At 52.3% G+C, this 25177-nt stretch overlaps 3 protein-coding genes across 3 annotated transcripts in view; 2 read left to right on the top strand and 1 right to left on the bottom strand.

Moving 5' to 3' along the window:
* Positions 1 to 1227: 1227 nt before the first annotated feature.
* Positions 1228 to 14950, top strand: TGME49_230400 (hypothetical protein; the record flags this gene model as incomplete). The annotated part of the gene is made up of 15 exons (XM_018780254.1): positions 1228 to 2662; positions 3111 to 3362; positions 3658 to 4723; positions 5305 to 5447; positions 6028 to 7560; positions 8085 to 8301; positions 8789 to 9938; positions 10414 to 10453; positions 11294 to 11397; positions 11715 to 11786; positions 12054 to 12243; positions 12789 to 12980; positions 13178 to 13280; positions 13482 to 13660; positions 14502 to 14950. 15 exons carry the CDS (start codon positions 1228 to 1230, stop codon positions 14516 to 14518), a joined length of 6693 nt encoding a protein of 2230 aa, XP_018636888.1. The 3' UTR covers positions 14519 to 14950.
* Positions 14951 to 16106: 1156 nt separating this feature from the next.
* Positions 16107 to 18925, bottom strand: PRX3 (peroxiredoxin PRX3). The gene is made up of 3 exons (XM_002367911.1): positions 18245 to 18925; positions 17559 to 17710; positions 16107 to 16839 (listed from the first exon to the last, which is right to left on the bottom strand). Exons 1-3 carry the CDS (start codon positions 18552 to 18554, stop codon positions 16450 to 16452), a joined length of 852 nt encoding a protein of 283 aa, XP_002367952.1. The 5' UTR covers positions 18555 to 18925; the 3' UTR covers positions 16107 to 16449.
* A 4198-nt stretch (positions 18926 to 23123) lies between these two features.
* Positions 23124 to 25177, top strand: part of TGME49_230420 (sarco/endoplasmic reticulum Ca2+-ATPase) — a gene marked incomplete at its 5' end in the record, with an annotated part of 13263 nt that continues 11209 nt past the window's right edge. The window contains 3 exons of the mRNA XM_002367912.1: positions 23124 to 23279; positions 24129 to 24283; positions 24807 to 24945. Coding sequence (XP_002367953.1) covers positions 23124 to 23279; positions 24129 to 24283; positions 24807 to 24945 — 450 coding nt within the window. The remainder of the gene's footprint in view (positions 23280 to 24128; positions 24284 to 24806; positions 24946 to 25177) is intronic.

The following is a 25177-nucleotide window of genomic DNA, read 5'->3' on the forward strand; positions in this document are numbered from 1 at the left end:
GCCAGTTTTTTTGCTGTTTTCTCCGCCGAAAAAGGAGAAAAGCCTTCTTCTTCAAGAGGTCCGTGACGCTTTTCCCGTGACCCCGGGCACCCGCGCCTCGGTTTTCACTACTGTTCGCAGGAGTCGAAGCAGACCGAAGAAATGAGGCATTTCCTTACTTCCGTCACTCTGCTGTGCCCAGCCGTTCCGCCGCTCTCCTTTCGCGTTGACGCCGTAGACGTCTGCAGCGGAATGCCTTTGTGAACCTGGCGTTGAAAAGACGGCAACCCGCTCGCGAAGAACCTGCTTCCCAGTTTTTGTGAATTCGCGTCATTTTTTGCCGTTCGCTCCCCACTGTTTCTCCTAGGCTGTCTCTCCCCGGTGCCTTCGACCGTGCGCTGTCGAGATAGCGACCAACATGCACCAGGAGTCGACTTCTGCACAGTTGATGTTCTGAAACGTTCTCAAGCAACACGACACCGTGTGCCCGGCTCCGGCGTATGTGTACACTCTAACATAGTTCCAACATACCGCCGTCGTTGGCTCGCCTTTCAAATCTCCGGTCTCGGCGACCAGTTTTTGCGCGAACTCGGCGTGGAGTTCTCCGTGCCGGACCTGCGTGCTTGCTCATGGTGAGAGCGACCGACTTGCCGCTCTCGAGTTTTTTGAATCTGTCGAGGCAACCCTACTAGACGAACTGCTTCTGAGACCATCTCACTGCGAGATCAACTGGCTGTTAGACCGACTGCGTCTTCGGTAGACTCGGGACTTCTTGGGAAATCGTTTGCTTTTCTTTATCGTTGCCCAGATGCTTTTTTCTGTGCGTCCTGATCGCTGGCAAACGCTTTGTTCGTCCCCACCTGCTGGAGCTCGCCGCTTAGGATGCCCGCCGAAGTTCTTGCGAGGTAGAAGGCGCAGACTGCGTTCTGCACCTGTCGATTTTAGTTCCAAATCGTTTGGGTAGTGCCATTCCTTGCGACAGTTCGCAATTAGTAGTTCTGTTTCCCATGTTCTCCTGTGTCTTTCGGTGGAGCGCTTTCCATCCTCAGGCTTCCTGGACTGTGGGGGTTAATCTTGAGATCCCCCGGTCGCACCTGCGAGGGCGTTTCCTTCTCCGCGAGACGCCCTTCCTGCCACTGATTCCACCTGCGTTCGCTCCCCCTCGCCATTTTCGCGCTTCCGTAGTTCCTAAATTAGCTGATCTCTTGCTTTTCAAACGGGACTCGTTTTCGCTGGTTGTCAGCCACCATGGAAGATCTGTTGAGTGCATTTGAATCCGTTTCGCTGGACGACGAGGAGACTTCTTCGTCGCTTGCTCACGGAAACGTGTCTCCGCCAGCAGGCGTCGTCTCGCCAGCTGTATTCGACCTCCACAAAAGGCCGCTCCCGACTCTCTCGTCGGTGCCGCTCTTTTCTCCCGAAGGGCAAGCAGTCGCTTCTGCTTCTCCGCGCTTCTCTGCCTCTCTGAGAGGCGAGGCCTCTCTAAGCAGCTCGCGATCTGCAAGCACCGCAGAGAACTTCGCGGCGCTACTCGCCGCGGACGAGCAGCCCCAGAAGAACGAAGCAACGCATGCAAATGCGCGTGCAGTCGGCAAACTGCAGACAGATCCATTTGGATGGCAGCGGGACTCCCTGGAGTCTCTCGGGGACCTCGCCGACGTCGATCTCTGCCCCACTGGGGGGTTCGACACTCCTCAGCACTCGTCTGGCAACGACGGAGATCGCGACGATCATGCCGCCCGGAGAGGAGACGGACTCGCATGCTTCACGCCGATGAGAGACTTTGCATGTGCAAGTGTCTCCAGCGGAAGCCGACCAGATGGTTGCTTTCCCGAGGTGACTCCGAACGGCCAGCAGGGGCAGCACTGCACAGTCGAGGCGCAAAGGAGACAGAGGTATTCTGGGGGCCTTGGCACATGCAACGGCGACCACGGCGGGGGCGCCGGAAGGCCGCAGTCCCCCCAAAGAAATGGGCACAACGCATGCACTGGCGGCGTCAAGATCAACGCGTCGTCGATGGAAGATCTTCTCAGCTCCCCGTCTGATGAGGAGAAAGGAACAGAGATAGAAGAGAGCGGAGACCGGCGAGAAGAGACCCACGATGAAGCGAAGCAGAAACAAGACGTCGCACCTGCAGAGACACGCCTGCAAGTTTCCAAGACGCGCCACAGCACAGACAGCTGGTACTCGACGGCGTCCACTTCCTCTTCTTCCTCTCCCTCCCAACCGTGTGCGTCCCCTGCTGCTCCCTCGTCGTCTCCCTCCTCTACTTCCTCTTCCTCCGCATCTTCTGCTTCTTCTTCACCTCCTTCGTCTCCCCCGCCTTCTGCCTCCCTTCCTTCTTCCTCCCCTCCGTGTACTCCTACTCCCCCTTCTCCTTCTCCTCCCCCTTCTTCCTCTTCTCCTTCTCCTTCCTCTTCTCCTTCTCCTTCTCCTTCCTCTTCTCCTTCTCCTTCCTCTTCTCCTTCTCCTTCCTCTTCTCCTCCTTCTCCGCCGCCCTCGGCTGCTTCACCTTCCGCCTGGCTGTTTTCAGAAAGCGAGGGTGATCCCGAAGGCGGAGCCGCACATGCATGCAGGCGTTCGGCGTATCTGCGGGCGCGCGCCACAGGATACGTCTCCAACGAGTTGTGGCTCGAGTTGCTCGGCGTGAAGGTCAGCTCAGAAGACACTCGAGACGACGAAGGTCAGTGCCCTCCCAAGGACAAACAAAGATGCACTTGCAACCTCCCTAAAAATGTGTGGACTTATATAGGCATGTATGCGCTTATAGGGCTCTTGCTGTTTGTACACGTATACATATTCATCCACATCCGCACTGGAACCGCAGCAGTTCCTTGCGTATCTGTCTGTCTCTGTGTCTTTCTGTGTCTGTCTTTGAGTCTCCATATGCCACTACTTTGTTACATACATACATATATATATATATGTATATGTCTATATATGTTTATGTACATGTGTGTGTGTGTTTCTTCCCGTCTATTTGCGTATGCATCATTCGGTCCAATGCTTCGTATGGTTCTGTCTGCCTGCGGTTCGATCGGTGGATCTGTCTAGGCATGCGTCCGCCCATGTGTGCTTTCGCTGCCTGTTTTGCTTGTACGAGGAGACGCCTGTTTGTTTTTTCTGTGCAGGCCAGTCGAGCAGCGCGGTCGAGGCAGGCGCAGCCGCGTGGAGTTCTGTAGAGCGCCGGCTTCTGGACAAAGACGAGGCGCGACTTCTGCGGAACCTCGCTCTTTCCAGCTCTGTTCCTGTCTCTTCGTGTGCTGGCGGAGGTGGACGTGAAGAAGAGACATTGCGAAAAACGGTGAATGAGGAAGAAGTCAAGCGCGCCAGGCGGTTCGTGAAGCTCTACTGCCGGAGGTTCGGCTGTACATACACCCCGGGTATGTGTGCGAGACGACGAGAGAGGAAGAAAGAACAGAGGCGACCCTCCATGCGTGCCAACGTTCGTTTTCCTATTTGAAGAGACACTTTGTCGAGCTTCGAGAGCAACCCTACATGGGTATGTATGGACTTCCTTGCGTGTCTATCTTTGTATTCATATATTCATGCAAGCACAGACAGACAGATATACGCTTACATGCAGACATACGCGTGGAGACATCACCAGATTTCGTGGACGTCTCACATGGATAGACTGAAACATCGTTTTGCTTGGGAGTTGCTGTTTTTCTACAGGGCTGCTTTTTCTGGCTCGCATCCTCCTGCGTTTCTTCTCCACGACCTCTTCTTCCTCTTCTGCGTCTCCTGTCCCCACTGCTGCTCTCTTGGATGCGCTGCACAGTTTCCGGTGTCGCTACACATCCCGCGTTCTCGCAGGGCACGCGCGGGTGGAGGCGCAGCGCATGCAGTCTGAGTGGGAGGCCGGCAGCAAGCGTTCGTCGCTGTCCTCCGTCGCCAGCAGCTGCGACCGTTCCACCTTGGGGAAGCGGACGGAGACAGAGGGAGTGCCGTGGGTGATTCTCGAGGCCAGTGGAGGTCTCCAGAAAGTCCCTGCCGCCAGTTCTCTGCCGGCCGAGCCGGCCGCGACATCTCCGCCTCCTGTGGTCGCTGGAGCGGTGGACGTACACTCGGAAACAGAGCAGACTGCGGCGCGAGAGGGAAGCGCGCGTCTCTCGGGTGTCGACGCCGGGAACTTTGCAGACGGAGACGACGACTTTGAAGACGTCCGTCTCGACGACGATGCGACCCGCATGCAGCCGCTGGACAGCAGAAGCCAAGCTGCACCCTCGCGCCTTCACGCTTCTGCCTTCGCTCGGTCGTCTCCGGCTGTTCAGTCGGTCTCTGTGCCCTCTTCTCCAGACTGCGAGCGTGGAGAGGCGCGAGAAGGAGACTGTGGGGAGAGGAAACAAGGAGACTACGGGGCTCGAGGCCGAGAAGGAGAGTGGGGGAAGCTGTTGGAGTCGTTAATCGCCTACCATCTGCCCTTTCTTGGGATTCACCTGCACCGGACGTTGCTGCTGTTGCCTGAGAATTACGCTTGCCTCCAGCTTGCATCTGCCTTCGCCTCCTGTTGCTATCCGGCGAATTCAGAGTCAGACGCGGCAGACGACGCCCTCCAGGGGACGCGGAGAGAAGGAGAAGAGACTGTGCCGCGTTGTCTCTCCTTCCCCCTCCACAGAGAAGGCCGAGACGCCTCGCGAGAGGACAAAGAGACACACAGGAGACACTGGGACGTCTACGCCGCGGAAGTCTGCGTGCAGCAGCTCTGGCGCCTCCTCGTTCTCTCCGGAGAACCTGCAGCGTACGTTTTTCAGGACTCACGAGACCTCCTCTTTCTGGAGGGTGATGATTCGCTGTACAGGAGCTGTAGCAACTGAGGGTCTCAGGACCTCTGGGAGTAGCAGACGCAGTTGCTTCAGATGCGCAAGATACCTGCTGGAGTCTTTCTTCGAGCAACAGAGTCAAGGAGGGACCGCCTTAGTTCGAACCTCGTTTGCTTCACCGTAATGAAGTGACGTTCTGGTTCACTCCCCGGACGGCAGGAGAGCAATCGTTTCCCGGCGTTTTCGGTGTGCTCGAGAACTGTTCTCTGCGTTTTTCTCTCCTTTTGAACGCAGAAGAGAATCGAGAGAGGGAACGTCGGGTGTTTCCTCTCTGCAGCTTTCCTTTTCTTCTTGCAGACGTATGCTTCCACTCGCCTGGCCCGACTCAACTGTTGTGTGTCTTCTCGGGTGTGTGCATCACTGCCCTCTCGTGAGTCTCGATAGAGGCTCTGCCCTTCGTGTCTCTGCTTTGTCCTGTCGCGCTCGTTTTCCTCCTACGTCTGTGTCTCTTCGCATCCGTGAAGAGTCTCGTTTTTTTGCGGTGCTCTTGCTTCTCCAGGCCTGCACTGGTCCTCCTTTCGCTGCTCTCTCAACAGGCAGCAGATCTCTCATGTGCGCCCTCGCCTTCAGCAGCGACTTCTCTGCTCGCGGCTCTTTCGCTCTCGGATGCAGAGGCGGATTTCGGCACAGGACTGCATGCAGGTACACGCTGGAAAAAACGGAGCGTTTTCTCCAAGACCTTTTCCTGCGGAGTAGTTTTTCCACGAGCTGCTGGACGCCGAGTGCAGATCTCGACGGACTTTTCGTTTAATACCGGATCCGAGATTCACTGTGACGCGTAGTGCCTGTCGCATTCAATCCACTACTCTCTCTCTCTCTCGGCCATGAAACTGCAGCAGAGTGGAATGCTGTCCTGTTTAACTGCTGTGATTGCCATGACCTCCATGTTAACTGCATCAAGTGTATTCCTTTGCAGTGTGCATTTGAAAGTCCGAACCAACAGAAGATCTCTCAGGACCTGCAGGAGTAGCAAGGGAAATGACACCTGAGTAAATGGTAACATATCTGGAACTGTCACACGGAGGTATTTCGAATACCCGTACACCGGTCAGTGGCTCGACTGCATATCGCCGAGAAAAAGCATTCGGTAGTAAGGTGTGAGAGACGAGTTGTTCGTCTGGTGTTTACTTTATACCATCTAATAAGAGCAAACATCGTCCAGTTGACGGCGCCTTTATTCCAATCAAGTTCATTGCTGGGATGTTCATTTCACACGATGCAGGCGTTTCTCTCGTCAAGTCGAAGCGCACCGCCGAAGTCGCAGTGTCGCGCCTTCCTCTTTCCTTCCTTGTCGAACTCTCCGCCGACAGTTCCTCTTCCTCTCCTTCCACTGTCTCCTCTTGTGTACGAGAGGGCCTCGCGACGGCCTTCAGACTGTGGCATGGTGCGGCGCTCTACGGTGTGCAGACGCCGCGTTCGTTCAGTCTCCGCCTCGCGAGTGTCGAGCGAGGGGAGACGCAGGAGAGAGGCGAGTTCGCAGAGAAGACAGAGGACTTGGTGCGTCCTCGCATTTCTTCTCAAGCGGAGGTTTCGTCGAGCGCGGAGAAGCGCGGAGAAGAGGCTACTTCAGCCTTTGAAAAAGAGGAGGGTGAACTGCACGAGGTCCGCGCGACCGAAGAAGAGAAGGAAGACGGTCTGGTTCCTGAAACTCTCGAGGCATCGTCCGTCTCTCCTGTCGAGACGGCTGGCGTGTACCGGACTTTCCTCCAGAGCGCCCCTGTGTCGGTTTTGGGATCTTTGCATGCACAGCCAATCATGGCGTTCGAGGCTCACGAGTTGGTCCAGGCTTTGAAGGAGACTGCCCGAATAAAGTGCGAATATGTCGGCCTTCTTCAGGAGGAAGCGCGCTTGCAGGAGTCGGAGGAGAAGCTGTCGGACCTTCTCGTCCCCGAGAACTTTTTGCTTGCCCACTGGCCGCCGTCTCTGATTGGGATCGACATCCTCTTTCCAGCTTTGCCTCTCGCTGCGCATCTGACGGAAGAGGACTTTCAGCCTCAGCAGGGCGATTTCGCGGATGCGTTTCCGCTGAAGAGCTCGACTTCTGCAGAAGAAGCTGCGCGCCCGGCGCTCGCAGCTCCAGGCTGTCCGACACTCCCGATGGCTGCATGTCTGTCGACGCTGCTGGACGTTGTCGCCTTCGTTCTGGAGGCGTGGACGATGACGTTGATCGACTGCAGAACTCTGGAGGAAGTGGAGAAGAGCAGCTTCGTTCGCCTCGCACATGCAGTTCTCGTCGACGGCCAGGTACTGAAGAAGCGAAGACCGGATGCTTCTCGCACCGCCGCGGCGCCCGGCGAAGCAGACGGTGCGTCGACGCGAGGACCGGTGCCCGACATGCCGGCCGACGAAGGCGAGCGAGAAGACTCGTCTCTTGGGGACTCTGAACAGCGGGGGAAGGCAAGTAAGCAACCTCTCCCTTCGAGCTCCTTCCTCGACGCCGGCTTCAAGACGCTCTTCTCCACAGCGAAGTCTGCCTCCTTCCTCGACAGAAGTCTTGACCGAAGTCCAGAGAGTCGTCCGCAGGAGGCAGCGGGGACTCCGAGTCCCTGCGACGGCTCCGACGGCGAGGAAGAGAGAAAGAGGGAACTCGCACATGTCCTCCGCAAATGTGCAGTGGCGCGGGGGAAACCTGTAACCGTCTTCGCAGAAGATCCGTCTGCAGAGAACGACGGAGAAGACAACGCACAGACGCTCGCCACCCTCCTCATTGAAAACCAGTTCGTTCGCGTCTCGCACCTCCTCGGCGGCTGGGCAGGTAACACAGGCTTTCGAATTCCTACGTTCTGTCAGGGGGAGGCGACCTCCCGATTCCTTGGGCCTTTCCGCTCGATAAACGCTCCACATTCAGACAAGTAGAAGAAAAGCTGTCGACCGTAAACAGTGCTTACCCTGCTGAAGGGGATCTACGTTCTTCCAAGGGCAGGGAGACGTCTGACTCCGAAACATCCGCATGAGTCAAGTTGTTCCTTTTTTTTGTCCAGTCTCTCTCGGACTGAGCGTTCCCGCGACCCATTCCGCGGGGTAGACAGAGTTCGCTCGCCTCTCCAGAAACTTCTCAAGCACCCTGTGAGAGGGTGACCGTGTACCTGCGCCCAGCTGTTGCGTTCGAGAGGCCAGGAGCTCGTCGCCGTCGATTTTTTGTCCGCCATGTTTCGTATCGCGTTCTCGTGAATTCTGACTCTATTTCTTCCGTTGTGTCTCTCCCCATCACCCTTCTTCCTCCATCTTCTTCTCCGTGTGCTCTGTTTTCCCCCGTCTTCTTCTCGGTCCTTTTTGCAGCTTTGGTGGCGGCGATCGAACGCGCAGAGCTCTCTGCCCAGCTGCTCACGGAGAGCCTCGTCTCCCCGTCCTTCCGCCTGTCCGACGGCTCCAGTGCCGCGGCCTTCACGGCGGGCGCCGCGGCGGCTCTGCAAGAGTGGAGCTCCAGAGCGAGAGAAAAAGCTCGCGGCTGGGTCCAGGCGTCTGCATCGAAAACACAGGCCTTCCCCCTCAAATGGTGCGTCACTGGGAAACAAATGCATGCGCTGGAGTTGAACCAAGTCTTCAAAGTCTCAAGGAACTCGACATCTGCTCATTCATACATACATACCTGTATACAAATGTATATATATGTATATGTATGTATGTATATTTGTTTGCGGAGATGCGCTTGTGTTTAGATATCCGTCTTTATGTAGTGTCTACTGTGTTGTTATATATTTGTATGCTGATGTGTGTCTGTGTGTGCATATTTGTAGAACAGTACCATATATATGTATAAATATATATATATATATATAAGTATATATATATATATATATGTATATATATTGTGGCTCCCTTCCTTCGCCCACAGGTCCATTTTAATTTTCCTTTCCCGATGCGCGACTGGCGCATTTTGCGAGGATTTTGGATTTTCATTGCATGCATGCGTTTTTCTCAGTGTACGTAGTCGTGAACGGTGCGCGGCGGCCGTACTTCACTTCGCTTTTCTTCCTGTTCAGGCAAGCGTTCCGCAGGGCGCGAGCATCTTCTTCGTCTACAGAGGAGGGTGAAGAGAAGGAAGACCTGAGAGTGGAGGCGCCTCACGCAGATGCGCCGGACTCGGAGTCGCAGCCTGAAAAGAAGGAAGAAGAAACTGAGAGCGAGAACACAACTGATAAGGAGAAAGAGACGACTGCGAATACCTCTCGTCCTTCCCTTGAAGAAATGAAAAACCAAGCGGCAACTGTGAAGGCCGCCGCAGCAACGCTCTTTTCTCAACTCTGGACGAAACCGACCGCGTGTGAGACCACAGAGTTTCCTTCATCCTCTTCTTGCTCTTCTTCTTCCTCTTCGTCTTCTTTTTTTTCGGCGCTGCTCCGCGGGGAAGGCGGTGCTTCGCGTGCGAAGCCGCAGAGAGCTGAGGGGGGCAAAGAAGGGGAGAAAGTCGATCCAGAGAAGCAAGGGGAGGAGAACGAACCTGCAATCTCTGAAGACGTTTCGAAAAAGCAGGCATCCCGAGAGACGTCTCCTCGCAGCTCTTCTCTTGCGAGTCCTCAGTCGCATGCAGCCCCCGAAACCGTAGACAGGAGAACCTCAGACGAACCGCCAAACATCTCTCCTTCTTCTCCTCCTTCGTCCTTTTCTTCTTCTTCTTCGTCCTTTTCTTCTTCTCCCCTGTGGCCGTCTCTGAGGGCCGCGGAGTTTCCTCCGGCCGCCTCCACGAAGTCGGGAGAGCCGTCGCGCCGCGAGAAGGTTTTCTCATCGCTGCTGTCCTCTACGATGGGAGGTGCAGACTACGTCAAAAGAAGTTCCTCGAAGTGGAAGGACAGTCTCAAGAGCATAACGCTCTCTCGGGCATTCCAGGCTGCGCATCCAGAGCCCCCAGCGGCGACCGCCGAGAGCGAGAGAGCTGACGCAGGCGTTTCAACCGGGGACCCTGCAGAGAGTCGACGGACGCGGACAGAAGAACAGACGCACCAGGATGCGAATTCAGAGACTGACAGAGGCAGCAGAGAGAGCTTGCGAGAACAAGGCTCTTTCTCTGCAGGAAGCATTCTCGGATTCGAAGAAGCTAGTGGAGCGTTCGAAGTGCTCGGAGACGTCCGGTCTGATCTCGCCCAAGTCGCCAGACTCGGAGAAGCGGGACTCCTCCCTAGCGATATCGATCCTGTCAGCAGCCTAAGCGAACAAAACAAATCAACACAGACGAAAGATCTTTGCAAAGAAAAACACATTTGCATACATACATATAAATATATATAAATATACATAAATATATATAAGTATATATATATATATATAAATATATATATATATATAAATATGTATATATATATATGTGTGTGTGTGAAGGAAGAAAAAATGCAGAAAAACACACATATTTAACTACATACATATATGTAAATATACGTGTCGATCTCTGTCTGAAATTGTTGTTCTTGGTCAATTTTTTCTGAACATGTAAGGATGAACGGGCCTGGCTGTGTGCAGGCGATTTGTGTGCATGCGCTGTGTAAGGGTACCAGGACGGCGTTGTGAAACTTGCTTTCCGAATGACTGTGTCGCGAGGCGAAAACTTCTTGCTGTTGGAGCGCGTCTGTCTGTGCCTCTGTCTGCGTTGTTGCTGCATGCGTCGACCATACAGGAAGAGGACGGCGTCTTCGAAATCGGCGACGATGACGAAGGTCAGAGTTTCTGGGATCTTGTTCTTCGAGGTTCTCCCCTTTCTGTCCTGAAAAAAAGAGAGCAGACGAAAAGACGCCTAGGGCATCACTTTACTCAGACTGTCACATTCCCTGTCTGCATCTGGCTGCATTCACACGGATTCTCTCGAAACCGATGCATGCGCGTATACGCACATGCATGCAAATGCATTCATTGAGATCTATATTGACCTATCCCTGTCACCTTGTAAAAATGTGCGTGTTTGTATGGGCGCGTGGAGGCGTCTATACCTTTACATGCATGCACCCAAAAGCGGCGGCTTTGCCGATATAACTATATGAGGCGAGTTGTGTGTTTGAGACAGAGCCGCATTTTATGTTTTTTTCGTTTTTTGTTTATTAATTTCTCCCGCGAAAACTATGCAAGTGCTGCTGAGGTGGTTCAAAATTATCTGGCATATACTCGAAATCAAGCTGTACAGAAGAGAGGTTGTTTGTCCGAATGAAGTTATCTTTCAACAACTCTTTGGTGCTCAACGTCTTTCTTCGCCTTTCAAAACAGTTCTTCTGGAAATTGGGGTGTCTCCGCGCGCGTCGTTGTTTGCTGTCTCCTCTCCGTCGCGATTCCTCGTCTTAACAGAGGGGCCGCCAGGTACCAGGGAGTCCTGGACACTGAATCCGTGAGTGTGAACATTGTAGTTCTGCTGTATCTATTTATACAATTTTAAATGGTAGATAGGGAACAAACTGTCTCCAGTTTTTCTGTCTCTTCCCCCTGTCGCTTTCCGGTCATCGCTCTGGAGGAGCCTCCGGTGCGCCTCCATTTGTGGTTCCTCTCTCGGCTCTCTCGGCTGCATGCAGGCGAAAACCGAGGCACCAGTGGCTTCGGACCTGTCGAGCGCGTCGGCTCCGAAGCTGGTCAAGACCTCATGCTCATGATGAAAAAATATGAAATGTACATCCAGGTAAAAAACGTCGAAGGCGAGAGACACCGTCCAGTCCGTGTTTTCTCAAGGTACACCTCGGTGAATCCGTAGCTCTTGCTGCGTTTTTCACCTACATGCATGCGTTTATAGACGCATGCTCATGTGTGTGTATCTCTCTCTGGATGCATGCATTGAGACGAGCATGCGTGCATGCATCTGACTGGTATTTTACATGACTGGGTCTGTGAAAATGGATGTACGCGTGGACGTGTATGTACGGAGAAAGGAAGAGCAAGGTGTGAGACGGCGTTGAACGATCGATCGGGGAAATTGGTTTGCCTTTTCTGTATTTTTAGGAAATCCAAAGCCTCGAGAAAGGATCGATCATCGACCTTGTGGAGGTTCAGAAACAAATTGGAGATCTCCAGGTGAGTCCGCAGCGTCACTCTGTTTCGTCTTTCTTCTTCGTTTCCTGTTTCTGATTTTTCTCCGATTTTTTATCGCTGAGAAAATTCCTTTCACGAATCCCCTTACAATGTCTCGTCTGTCAGGACGTTTTTAGCTGTGAAAATGCAAACGGATTCCCCAGGATTTTCGTTTTTTCACTTCTTTTCTCCTCCATTTCCGGGTCCTCCCCGTCTTTGATCTGCCACTCTACCGTCGTGACTTTTCTCTCCTTATTCTATTTTTTCCAGATTTTCGAGGCTCTGAAACTACGGCCGATCAAGCCACGATGGAGTTTCACCCTCTCCGAAGGTGTCGTTGCCAAGAATGCCGAGAAAAAGTCTCTGCGCTGGATGCTGCTGACGTTGCACCAGTTGATTGTTCTCGAGCCGCACTGCTCGGAGAAGAAAGCCGATCAAGACGAACGAGGAAGCGAAGCGGGTGAGAGAGTAGTTTTCTTGCAGAAAAAGAAGCGAAAAATTCTGCATAGTTCTGTCCAGATCGTGAGAAGCTGTCAACTCCATTTTCATGACATGTGTATTCGGTGAGGTCGGTCTTCATCTTTTCTCGAGTTCTTCCTCTCTCTCCATGTCGCTCCAAGTCTCGGTTTTCTTCGTTTTTCTTTTCCTCCCTCTCTCGCCTTTCTTCTCTTTGCCTTCTCTTCTTCCTCCTCCCTCTCCTCTTTCGCTTCTCCCCTCGCTCTCCTCTTCTCTCCCTCCTCTCTTTTCTTCGCCGGTTTCTGCTTCTTCTCGTTCATCCCCTTCTTTCTCCTTCTCCCTCTTATGCTTCTCTCTCCCCCTCATTCGCTCGTTCCTCTCTCTTTCCTTCCGGTTCTCTTTCTCCCCCTTTTGCTTCTCTATCTGCCCGATTTCCTCTTGCATCTGCCTTTTTTCTCCTGGTGCTCCTGCGTCTCCATGTCTTTGTGTTCTGGACTCCCGCCGGACCTTCTCTTCACTGGTTTTTCGCGCGTTGGCTTCCTCGCGCAGGCTCCCCGCTCAAGTCAGAGAACGCGGACGCCGAGAAGGACGGCGCCTCGTCGGTGCTTCGTCCTCGGTTGGGTTCGGGAGTTCCCTCTTGGTCCGGACACTGGAGAAACGCCGTCATATCTTTCGGGGAGAAGGCGAAGGACGCCCTGCAACACAACGCTGTCATCGAGCAGCTCCAGTTACAGCGCGCAGGTGCGGTCCCCGCGAAAAAATGACGTTCAGGAGCCAGCAAAAGTCCTCTCAGATCAGGCTGAAAGTCTGCAGAGGCGGCTCGGCGGACCCAAGTACACGTATCTATTGCTGCATGCAGAGCTCGAGACGCATGTGTAGATTTCTTTACATGCAGTCGAGACCGCTTGCTCAGCGACGCCCTCTGTGTTCTGCTGCAGGAACGGGAAGCGACGGCCCCGCGACCTTCGAGACGATAACTGGCATCATCACTCTGCCGCATGCAGCTTCTCGGAGCGGCGAAGGAGCCTCCAAAGTCAGCTGGTGAGCAGAGAAACGGCGCAGCCGAACAGCAAGGAAGAGAGAGCAGGCGAAGAAAGCGCGACAGCAGACTGAGGAAAGCGAGAGGAAAAAGGAAAGGAAGAAGGAGGAGAAGAAAGACTAGAAGGGATGAATTATGTATATCGATATGACGTTTCGACAAGAATTTTCCTGGTTTTTCCGTGCGTCCTTCTTTCCTTTTAGCTGGGTGCGGGTGAAGAGCAATCACAAGCTGAGCGACCTCCAGAAAGCTCTGCATTTCCCAGAGGAGGCGCATCGTCTCTCGCTGGTTTTATGCAATGGAAAAAGCAATTCCTACCAAGTCCTGGCGCGCTCGGCGTTCCTGGAAGCCATTCAAAATCGTCTCGCGTCTCTCAACATCGGTGAGCTTTTCGCCTGCTTCAGCTTTCAGCTGATTTCCGGACGCGCTAGAAAACGTCCTTGCAGGCTCTCCTCGAGTCCGTGAACGTCTCGCCTCTCGTCGCTCTTCCTACGCTGTCTCTTGCTGCCTCGTATCTTTGTCAAGGTTTTGTTGAAAAAGTCCTCAACTCATTCTTTGTTTGCGTTTCTCTCTAGGCTTCGATGCATCTGTGAGTGTTCGGCCTGCCACGCACACACACACCTGTATAATATATATATATATATATATATATATATACATAAATATATAGACATTTATATACATATTCATATATACATATTCATATATACATATACATATTCATATATACATATACATATTCATATATATATATATATACATAAATATATAGACATTTATATACATATTCATATATACATATTCATATATACATATATATACATATATATACATATTCATATATACATATACATATTCATATATACATATACATATTCATATATATATATATATATAGACATAAATATATAGACATATATATACATATTCATATATACATATTCATATATATATATATATATAGACATAAATATATAGACATATATATACATATTCATATATTCATATATATATATATATATATATATACATAAATATATAGACATTTATATACATATTCATATATACATATACATATTCATATATACATATATATATATATATATATATATATGCATTTATGTCTAACGGTGTGTTGATACATGTGGATAAGCGTCTGTTTCTGGCCGCTGGGGAGGTTTCGTTTCATTTGACTCCACGCCGTTTGTCACTGGGTGGCTCAGACGTTAGCGCGGCGTGAGGGGGAAGCAGATGGTGCCTACCGCTGAGCTCGAGAGAGGAGAATCAGCTCACTTCTAGACGGAGCGAAGCGACGGTGGTGGACTGCGAGCTCGCCGGTTTCTCGAAGAGCAAGGAAACGCCAGAGCAGCCGTTTTCTCGTCAAACGCCAACGCATTCTCGCCGTAGTTGCACCTGCGCGAAGAAGCGGCGACTTCTGCAGCATGTTTCTGGAACGCATCTTTGCAACGGAGGTCGAGTCCCCGTCCGCTTTGCGACAAGGAACAGCGACTCGGTCGCTGAGAAAGAGTTCCCCGTTTTTCCGCGGTGTATGCACACTCTGCCTGCTCTGCGCCCTCCCGTTCAGAAACGAGAGGGTCTTTCCTGTTTTCGCGTATTGCGGTGCGGAGGGCGATCCGGCGCGTTTGCGGCCTCGACAGTCAGAGTTTTAGCAACTGGAAAGGCACAGCGAGCCGAGTCTATTCTTTCACCACCAGTTCACCATCTGCTTTACAACAGCGGCATTCCACGTCGGTGACTCGCGTCGAGTTTTTTGACTGGAGTTGTGTTCGGCCGCGGACCATCGAAGTAGTCGACTTGTCACCTTGCTCCTCTGCGCTGGGCACCATTGTGCTGAACTGCAGAGTTGGAGGAAAGGCGTTAATGCGCGAGAGCGCGTTCCCCCCTCCCCCCCGAAAGGACGAGAGTAGTGTCAGCGCATTCAGAAAAACGAGTGACAGGAAACGCCGGGGGGAGAGACAGGGCGAGGGACCATCCACCCTGTGTAGCGCAGTCCTGGAGGAGAGAGACCGCAAGCATCTTTTCAATTCGATCCCCGGTGTAGAGACTTCTCTACCTCTACGAAGCTACTCTTCTACATTCTGTCGCATGTCTGTGCATGCACTGTGTGCTCACATCTCTGTGCATGCAGTGTGGCTTTTCTATTTGGTTTTTTCGCATTTGTGTGTTGCCTACGGAGGAGGCCGTCGTCGAGGCGACGCGTGAGTCGCGGGCGCATCCCGTTTGTGTCTCGAAGCGAAAAGGAAGCCTTCGATGCAACTCTGCTCTTAGGCACAACCTCTCCGGTCGACACACCTAAAAAAATGTTTTCCATCTTCCAAACTTTTCCCTTCCCTCCCTTGTCAAACAGATGCAGCGACGAACACCACAGAACTTTTACTCTAAAACTCGATTCATGTGCGTAGGACCGACACCGCGATCCTACGCACATCTCTGCATGTGGAGTCGCTTCTCTTCTTTTGCTCTGACGCTCCGTTCTCGTTCTCCGTAGACGTCCCCTTCTTGATCAGTCGCTCGCTCTCCCTCCTGTTCTCTCGCTTGTTCTCCATCTGATTCTCCCCCTTGCTCTCTCTCTCTCTGCTACTCCCTCTCGTTCTCTCTCTCGTTCTCTTTCCTGTTCTCTTGGTTTTTCTCTCTCTTCTCTCTTGTTTCGCCTGTTGTATCGCGAGTTGTGTCAGTGTCCGTGTCTTTTCTCGCTTTTCTCCGCGATCCGCGCCTCTCTGCGGAGAAGACTTTTCGCAGGTTTTGCTGTTCTCCTCTCTCACGGCTGCATGGTCGGGAGAGGCATAGGTGCTTCGTTTCCGCGAGGACGCACAGCCACAGCTTACAGGAGTCTCGTTCTCGGTTCTTTGTCTTTCTAGAAGCAAAAAGGTCTAAAGGCATTCCAAGTCTGTTGTTCACGACGCAGCGGGTCTCTCGAAACACATCCCTCTCCTTCCTTGATCTCTTCTCTCGAACGCCCACCGCTCTCTTTCTTCCCCTTCCTTTTTTCTGTTTCGATGCACAGGCGCAGCCTGTGTAAAGACCCCACACTCTGCGTCTCTCCGCCTCCCTCCGGTGTTTATCTTCGTCCTCCGTCGTTCTCGGCCTTCCGCTCTGTATCTTTCAGTGTTCAACTCGGCTTCTCCCGCTCCACTTCTCTGTCGCCTCCACTTAGTTTTTCAGTTGTCCAAGGTAGTTCTTGACGCCTTCGAAGGACGCATGCATCATCTTCTCTCCCCTGCGCCAGTTGGCCGGGCAAACTTGTTTGCCGCCGTTCTTCTCGACTTCTCGAATCATCTCGCAGACGCGCAGAGCCTCCTCCACACTGCGGCCGAGCGGCAAGTCGTTCACAGTCAAGTGCCGCACGGTGCCGGTCTTGTCAACGATGGCGAGAGTCCGCAGGGCGACTGAGTTGTTCAGTAAACTGTGGAACTTTCGCGAAATCGTTTTGTCCAGATCCGAGACCAGCGGGAAGCGCAGCTGGCCTATCCCACCCTCCGCAGGCGCCGTGCGAGTCCACGCCTGGTGTGTGTACGCGCTGTCCACCGAAACGCCCCAGACCTGGAGAAGAGAAGAAGCTCACGCAGAAGACGCAAAAGACCCTGAGAAGCGAGCGCGAACGCGAGATTGCGACACAGAGAAGAAACAGAAGGTGACACGGGGAAGAGGAAAAGAGAAGAGGAGGGAGGATCAAGAGTGAAGACGGAAAAACAACAGAAAAAACAGACAGGAAGAAGAGAAAGTGGAAAGGGAGAGAGAGAGAAAGGCGCGGGACCGAGATGCCTCTCCGCGCAGTGGAGACCCACCCCAGGGAGTGGAGACGCAGACACCCCCGTGTGAGACGAAGACATGAAAAAGAGAAGCAGGGCGCGTATCCGGTTGTTGCGAAACACAAGGAACATGTCCGCTTTCGTCGGACGAAAAGATCACGCAAAGAAGAGCAAAAACGCATTCCAACATCGGAAAAAAAGAGAGAAACGCCACCGCTCTCTCTCAGACCCTCCTGACCTCTCAAGTAGAACAAGGGAAAGCAGAGTCACACGCATTTGCTCAACTGTTTATCTCAGTATCCAGTCATCTCTCTCTCTCAATATATTATTATATAGATATAGATATCGGTAGACAGCTCTCTCTCCCTGTGTCTTCTTCCCCTTGATGTATCTCCACATGGACGTCTCGCGACGTCTCTGTGTTCGCGGAGAAAAACTGCGCAGGGCAGCCAGAAAAGCGCGAGACGACGGCGAGTTCCAAGTCGCGCTGCGAGACCTGAGTCCGCTTACTTTGAATCCAAGTGCTTCGAATTCGTCGACAGCGGCATTGAAAGCCAAAATTTCCGACGGACACACAAAAGTGAAGTCCAGGGGATAAAACAGCAGAACGACGCCGCTGCCGCTCCTGTAGACCTCCGACAGAGTTACCTTCTGAATCTCACCTGCAAAACCCCCCGACGCAGAAAAACTCACATCTCCAGGCACACATCCGCACAAACAAAGCAACCGAACGCCTCCCCATACCCGCCCATACACAAACATCATACATAAACACATACATACATATGTATATATATCCATATATATATATATATATACATATATATATACATATACATATATATATATATATATATATGTATATACATATATACGTAGATGTAGATAGGTAGAATTAATAGGTGACATGTCTGTAAATAAACGCGTCTATCTGTGTGTTGGTAAACTAGCACAAGGAGAGCACACCTGCACCGCAGAGACTTCCGCGTAGATTAAAAAGGTAGTAGGTGAACGAAGACGGACGACGTCTGCAGCATTTCCATCTGGCACTTCACATATGCATCAGGGCGTACGTCATTTGCATCTGCATGCAACTGCACTGATGTGTGCCGCTGCAGAAGAGCAACGAACAGGGGGAGCGGCGCGCGAGCGAGACAGGTCCTCTCAGTTGTTCTGCTTTTCGATGAGTTTCTCACCGTTCGGCATGACGGCATCGGCTGTGAAGTCGGGAGCGATTCTCGTGACGAGGCAGAGTCCGTTCGGACTGTCTGCCGTCGAAAAAGCGCGCTTCCCAGAAACAAGTCCTTGAAAAGCAGAGACAAAAGGAGAAGAAGGAGCAGAAGGAGAGGACAGAGCAGACGGAGGAGACGGAGAAGAAGACGAAACGGACGAGGAAGGGAGGAGGCGCACCATGGAGAGAGGAGAAGAGCGTCCACGAACGCTCGGCTCGATCAAGCCTTCCATTTGTCTGAGAGACAAACGGGCCGCTCGAAGGCAAGCCGCCATGGTAAAGAAAACGAAACAGGAAAAGAAGAAAAAGGAGGAGGCAGCAGACGGCGCTGTGGAGCGACGACGAAGGGAGGAAGACCGAAGAGAGCGAGGGCAGACGAAGGTGCAACGTCTGTGGGAGAAAAACCAAAGTTTTGACACAAACCGCTTGTCAAAAACGGGGGGAAAGTGATGCGAAGCGCTTCACTCCAGAAGGATCAGAGACGGCGTCAGCAACGCGCGCGGGCCAGGTCCAGCGGGAGACGGTGTATAGCGCGTTTGCGGTGGCGCAACGAAGCTGAGATGGCCGGATCTCAAAACATATTCGTAAACTCAAAAAAATAGGTTTCTTTCAACATCTCGCCGAATGAACGCGTCTTCGTTTTTCTGCATGTCTCTTCGACCTCCTCCGCCCTCGCCGTCTCTCTCCTGGACGGACCGCTCTGCGCCTCGTCCTACTCTGTCTCTCTCGCTTTCTCTTTCTGTCTCCTTCTGCTTCTCGCTCTCTCCCTCTCTCTCAATTCATCTCCCTTCACCTATCTTTCTTTCTCGCTCTGTTTCTTCTCTCTCCCTGCGTCTCTCTCTCGGCGGCTCGGTCTTTCTCTCTGCCTTTCTCTGCGTCTTTCTCTGTGAACGTCGACAGCTTTCGCGGGGGTGCGCGCAATTGTTTACGCAGAGATCTCCGAAGCAGCAACGGTCGAGCGAAACTCGACATTGGTCGAAGACCTTTGCGTCTGTAGAAACAGCAAAATCCCTCTCGCGTGGAGTGCCTGTGCAGAGCCGAAAAGAAGAACGCCTTTCGGTGTTGCTGGGTCTCTTGCTTGTGACCCAAACGCTTCTCCGCAGCTTGCGCGAGTTCTACGCGTCCATCTACAGAAACGCACATATCTATGTCTATCCATCTGTAACTATATGTATCTATATCTATCAATCTATCTATACGTAGCTAGCTACATCTGTTTATATCTATCGATATATGTATGTATATATATATATTTGTATGTAGATAAAGAATTATTCGCGGGTGTCCACGTGTGAACATGTAGGAATTCAAAGATACGCACTCAGAGAAACGCAAGTGAAATACAGGGACCTCCGAGCACAAACTCAGAAATCGACGCGACGCTTTCCACATCGACACACATTCACTTAAACCACTCTGCTCAGAAGTTCGGACCGTTAAGGCGTACGAGGTCGCAAAGACGACTTTGGTCCGCTGTTGGACTACTGCACACTGAAGAACGCGACTTCTCTGCTGCGTTCACCGACTGAGGGAAACAGGCGCTTATCGTGGCGAAAGAAGATTTCAGGATGACCTTTCGCGGCTTCCGAGAATCGCTTCGCTGAGGAAGGCGGCCACCAGTCCTCTCTTCTCAAATCGCTCTTCCGAGCTTCTCCCATGAGAGGGAGAGCAAGAGTTCGAGGAGCTGTTTCCGGCGGTCACCATAAATCGATTCTACGGAGTCCCAGTCAGGAGTCCAAGTCCACCAGTGTCTCCATCCAATTCGAGGTCTTCAGGGCTTCAACGGATGTCACACACACACACATACATATATATATATATATACATATATAATTATGTAAGCACATTTTTTAGATGCATGCACGCATATAGACATGCACACATATACATACATATATATATATATATACACATGTATATATTTACATATATGTTTATATATTTATGTCGACGAAAGGGCTGATATTGACAGAGAAGACAGATAGGTCTGCACAGGTGCTTCCTCTCGCTTTCTCCTTGTTCGTTTTTCACATGTTTCCTCGTTCTCTCCTGGAACTCGTAAACTCCTGAGATGACGAAGATACGGTGCGGGACTCGTTGATGTCTCTCAACGACGAACGGCTGCGCGTCTGCAAAGCTACATCCTTCAGGATTCTTCTCTCTCTGCGAGCAGGTGACTTTCTCTGCCTACCGGGGAGAGAACCAGCTGCCTGTGTTGGTACATCAGAGTTGCAGCCCAATAGCCACGGCAGGCCTGAAGAGCGGCACTTCGGGACTGCAGAAGACGGCGAAGAAACCAGATAAGAAAAGGAACCTCATCCTTTGAAGAGTCCGTTTTTGTGTTCTGAGCAAGCAACTGAATTTAAATTTCACCTCGTCGGCATTCGCGTGCTCCGAGGAAAAAGCAACCGAAAGACAGTCCTCCAGGTTCCCCGCAAGAAAGGAACCTGGAACTGAAGTCAGCACCGTTTGCATTTGGAGAGCCCTGTGGCATGCTCCACTGTTAGATACACAAACACAGAGCGCTCCTCAGAGAGAAAGCGAACCGTGGAGCCACAGAAGCAGTTTCTGTGAGGTTTTTTTCGCGGCTTCGTTTCCTGTAACTTTCTCACTGTGCACTCACAAAAAAAATCCACTTGCATTCACAGAGCCACCCAGAGACACGTAACATCTATAAGATGGATAAATAGACGTACATACATATACATATATATATATACATATATATATATATACATATATATATTTGCTCATGTTTATTTGATTCTACGAACTAAGACCAGCGGAGAGAGTCCTTTGATGTTTCCCGTTTCTTCGTTTTCCGAAACTGTCCCTGTAGACATAAAGCTAGAGAGATCCAGAAGTATATGCGGAAACAGATCCGCAAATGCATATACATATATATATATGCATGTGTTTGTATTTATCTTTCTGATTTCATCGAATCTGTGGCAGCGGATGTTGTGTCTGTGCGATTTTTCCGTTGTAGTTTCCGTGACTGCGCGAGGCTTGTGTCAGGTGAGATGTCGCTCCGTTCCTGCTTCCTGTCTTCCTCAGCGCTTTCAAGAGTCAAAAGCTCTACAATTCGCAAGGGCGCGGGCAATCGAAAAACTCGCGGCCGCCTCTACCCCCCCGGGGAAGGACGCGAGGGGAGAAGAGAGCAGCAGAAGAGACGAGGAGAGCGAGAGGAAGAGATGGCGACTCGGCGATAGGAACAGGATGCCAGAGAGAAGAGAACAAGAGATAGAGAGGCCGGGAGAGCAGGAAGCGACACTGAGAGAGAGAGAGACAACGCGGCCGAGTGTGAGTGCTCACGAGTATAAAGAGACCCGCTCAAGGAGGAATCATGCGAGAGACGAGAGGCGAGAAAGCAACCCGACGTTGGAAAGCCAGCAGGTGTGTGCATGTAGTCTCTTCTCTCGGCCAGCTCGAGGGCGCGAAAGAGCTTGGAAGAACAGGAGGATCTTCCTCCCGGGGCCTGAGGCTTCACATTGTCTGGTTATTTGTAGAGAGAAAGCAGCAAAGAGTGTCTCCTTTTTTCTGGAATACTCTCTCGGCCTAGTCCCGCGCCAACTTTCCAGAGGAGAGGTCTCTTTCTCTCTCGCGGAGTCTCCGACTGTCTGTCTCCTCGTTGTTGCTTGCGCGAGCGGCGCTTCCGCGCTTCTCGCAGCTCGCTGTGCATCTCCCTGTCTCTCCGCGTTCCTCTCTCTCTCTTCCCCTGTGGCGTTCTCGTGGATTTCTGCATTTTTCACTTTCTCCTCTTTTTCTTTCGTTCTTCTCCGCAGTTCTCCTCCGTACCTTGCCATCCTCGCAGCTCCTCTCCACCTCCTCGGCGGTTCTCTCTCGCTCATGCGCGACCCCCCTCTCTCCTGCTTCTCTCTCGTGCGGCCGCAGAAAAACGCTCCACTTCCTTCTTTTTCGTCCGTTCATCCGTTCTTGCGCGTTTTCCGACGATTTCCTCTTTTTTCTCCTCGCGCGTCTTCGGCCGTCGAGGCAGCGAACTCTTCCTCTTCTCTGAGCAGGTGAGCCTCACGTCCCCGCTCTCTCCGCCTCTCCGCAGCGACTGTGAACGAACCGCAAAAAACGAGAGAATGCGCGCGCAGAGGGTCTCCCCTCGGTGCTCAAGGATCTCCTCCACTTTCGAGTGACTTCGCAATCTCTCGTTCCCTGCTTCCTGCTCTCAACTGGGCTCGGCCTGGTTTCCATGCATGTCTACTTTCCGTTTCTCCTCGTTCCCCTCTCCTTCCCTTCACGTTGCTTCTCTGATTCTGCGCTTGCCTGTCTTCTCTTCCTCGGCCTGGCTCCTCCTTACTTGCTGTCTCTGGCCTCTTCCTCCTCGTCGATGTCCTGCCTTCTCCGTGCCCTCCTTCGCTCTCGCTGTCTTGCGCCTCTTCTCTGGCTGCTGCTGTGTGTGTGTGTGTGTCTGCTTCTCCGTCATCTGCTCTCCCCCTCTCTCCTTCCTTCTCTCCTTCCTTCTCTCCTTCCTTCTCTCCTTCCTTCTCTCTGTTTCTCTGGCATCCTCTCTCCACGACCAGTTCCTTCTCTCCATGTTTTCTGTCTCTGTGTGCTTCTCTTTCTTCTTCGCTCTTTTTCTCCTCCTTTCTCCTGCCCGCTCTTTTCCTCTGCTAGTACTCCTCCTCGTGTCTCCCCTCTCTTCCCTCTCCTCCCTCTCCGAGTCCTAAAAAGCCATCCCTCGACCGGTTGAAGCCGCCGCCTTCGCGAGTCCGCTCTTGCGCTGCTCTCGCGCCTCTCCTGTCTGTTGCCCGACCTCACGACCGTTGCTCTTTTTCTTCTCTGCCTCTTCAGCGCCTGCAACCGTTCGGCTTATCTTCGGAGACGCAGCGATGGACCTGTCAAACGAGAAAGCCGTGGGGGCTCTCTCGAAACATCGTGCCTCGCCGAACAGCGAAAGCGGCACTGTCTCTTCCTCCCCAGATCTCCTGTCTTCTCTCCAGGATGTCAACATCCACACCAAGGCGCATGTCCTGGACGCTGAGGAGGTGAGTTGAAGAAGGAGAGGAATGCACTCAACAGGAGGAGCTGTGTGCGTCTCGTCCGCTCCGCTTTTTTCCCGGTTTCCTTCTCCCGTTGCTCTCCATGTCGTGACCTTTCGGTCCACCGGAAAAGACTCCAGCAAGCTGTAGCTGGGCCGTTGTCGCGTTTCTGTTCCCGGCGAGCTATGCGACCGTTCTGATGCATGCGGTCTTTGTTTCGTCGTCCACGCTATCGCGATCCCGCCGCGGAAGAAGGAGAAAAAGAGCGACTCAGGTGCTCTTCAGCTGTCTCTCTCCCTGGATGTGTGTGTGCCTCTCTCGCTCTCTCATCTCTTTTTTTAGAACGAAGCCTCAAGTCTCGTTTTTTAAGTCGAGGACCGGGATCAAAGACGTCCAGCTGTGCACCACCGTTATTTTTCGTCACTCTTCTTCCGGCAGTCTTAGGCTCTTCTCTCTTTCCTGTTTCTCTCGAGTTTCGTTCTCTCTCTCTCCTCTTCTTACGCTGTCTCTCTCGTTCTCGCATGTATCTCCCGCACGACTGTGCTGTGAGAAACTGTGTATCGCGCGTTCCATGTTCCCTCGTTTTTCTTCTCTCCGTGTCTGCGCCTTCCACCGTTTCTCCCTTTTCCCTGTTCCTCTCTCGTTCTCTGTTTCTCTGCTTTTCTTTCCTGTCCTCCCTCCTTCTTCAGAAGTTCAGTGTCTCGGCTTTCAGTCTTCCTCGGTGCCTTGAGTTCCCCCTCTTTCGTTCCTCTTTCTCCCTTCTCTTTTTCCGGGGTGTATAAACACCCGCCTTCACTGTTTTTTCTTTCTTCTCGTGTTCACTCATTCAGAGTCTCCAGTTTCCCCTTTTCTTAGGTTGTTCGCCAGTTGAAGGCGGACGCAAAGCGCGGTCTCTCTGAAGCGGACGCCTGCGAGCGGCTGGAACTCTTTGGAAAGAACGAGCTGGAGCAAGAGCCTGGCAAGTCTCTTCTTCAGCTGATTTTGGAACAGTTCCAGGATCTCCTCGTCAGGTAGGAACGCGAGGAAACGCGAAGAAAGATGATTTCTGCTTGGCAGAAAGAAAAGCTCGCCGCGCAGGCAAGAAGCCAGTGAGGCGGTGGCCGGAAGTCCAGAGATCACGCAGGCGCTTGCGAAAACCAGACACGGCGCCGGTGCCGGGTGTACGTACACCTGAGGGAGCTGGAACAGATTCGGCCTTCGAAAACGTTGAGGTCGTCTCTGGCAAGGCGAATTCTCTGCGCCGTGTGAATGCCGCTGTTTCGAGACTTCCCGACGTGTATCCTTCTTTGCGGTTCTTGCGTCTTCTTTCTTCTCTTCTCTTCTTAGCGTTCCAGTCGAGTAAACAGCGACATCCTCGCTCCTCGAGCACTGAGTAGAACTCCGGTTTTGACAGACAGATAGACAGACATGTTCTCCACGCCTGCTGCTCACCACCAAACGCGACTGGACTGTGCTGAAGACAGCGCGAGTGATTGCATGCGTCTGGCTGCGCGACTCGGAATTGATTGATCCAAACGTCTGGTGTTTTCGCAGGATTCTTCTCTCGGCAGCCGTTGTCAGTTTCATCCTCGCTCTCTTCGAAGGAGGCGCTGACGAAGGCGTCACTGCTTTCATCGAACCTCTCGTCATTCTCATTATTCTCATTCTCAACGCCGCCGTTGGCGTATGGCAGGTGTGCAGCTCCCCCCTTTTGCTCAAGAAAGAAGCTCGGTGGATTCTTGACCGCCTCGTTGTACATGCATACCTGGCGTCGAGTACATGGATAAATGCAGTTAATTGTCGATAGGCGCCTATCTCCCTGATCCTGCATCTACGACGGTCGTGTCTGCAGCGGTCTTGCGCATGTCTCGTTGACTTCGTTGCAGGAAGTCATTGTCAAGAACTTTCCAGGTGATACATGGAAG

This window comes from Toxoplasma gondii, chromosome VIII, assembly GCF_000006565.2.
Source record: "Toxoplasma gondii ME49 chromosome VIII, whole genome shotgun sequence".
Taxonomy (NCBI): domain Eukaryota; phylum Apicomplexa; class Conoidasida; order Eucoccidiorida; family Sarcocystidae; genus Toxoplasma; species Toxoplasma gondii.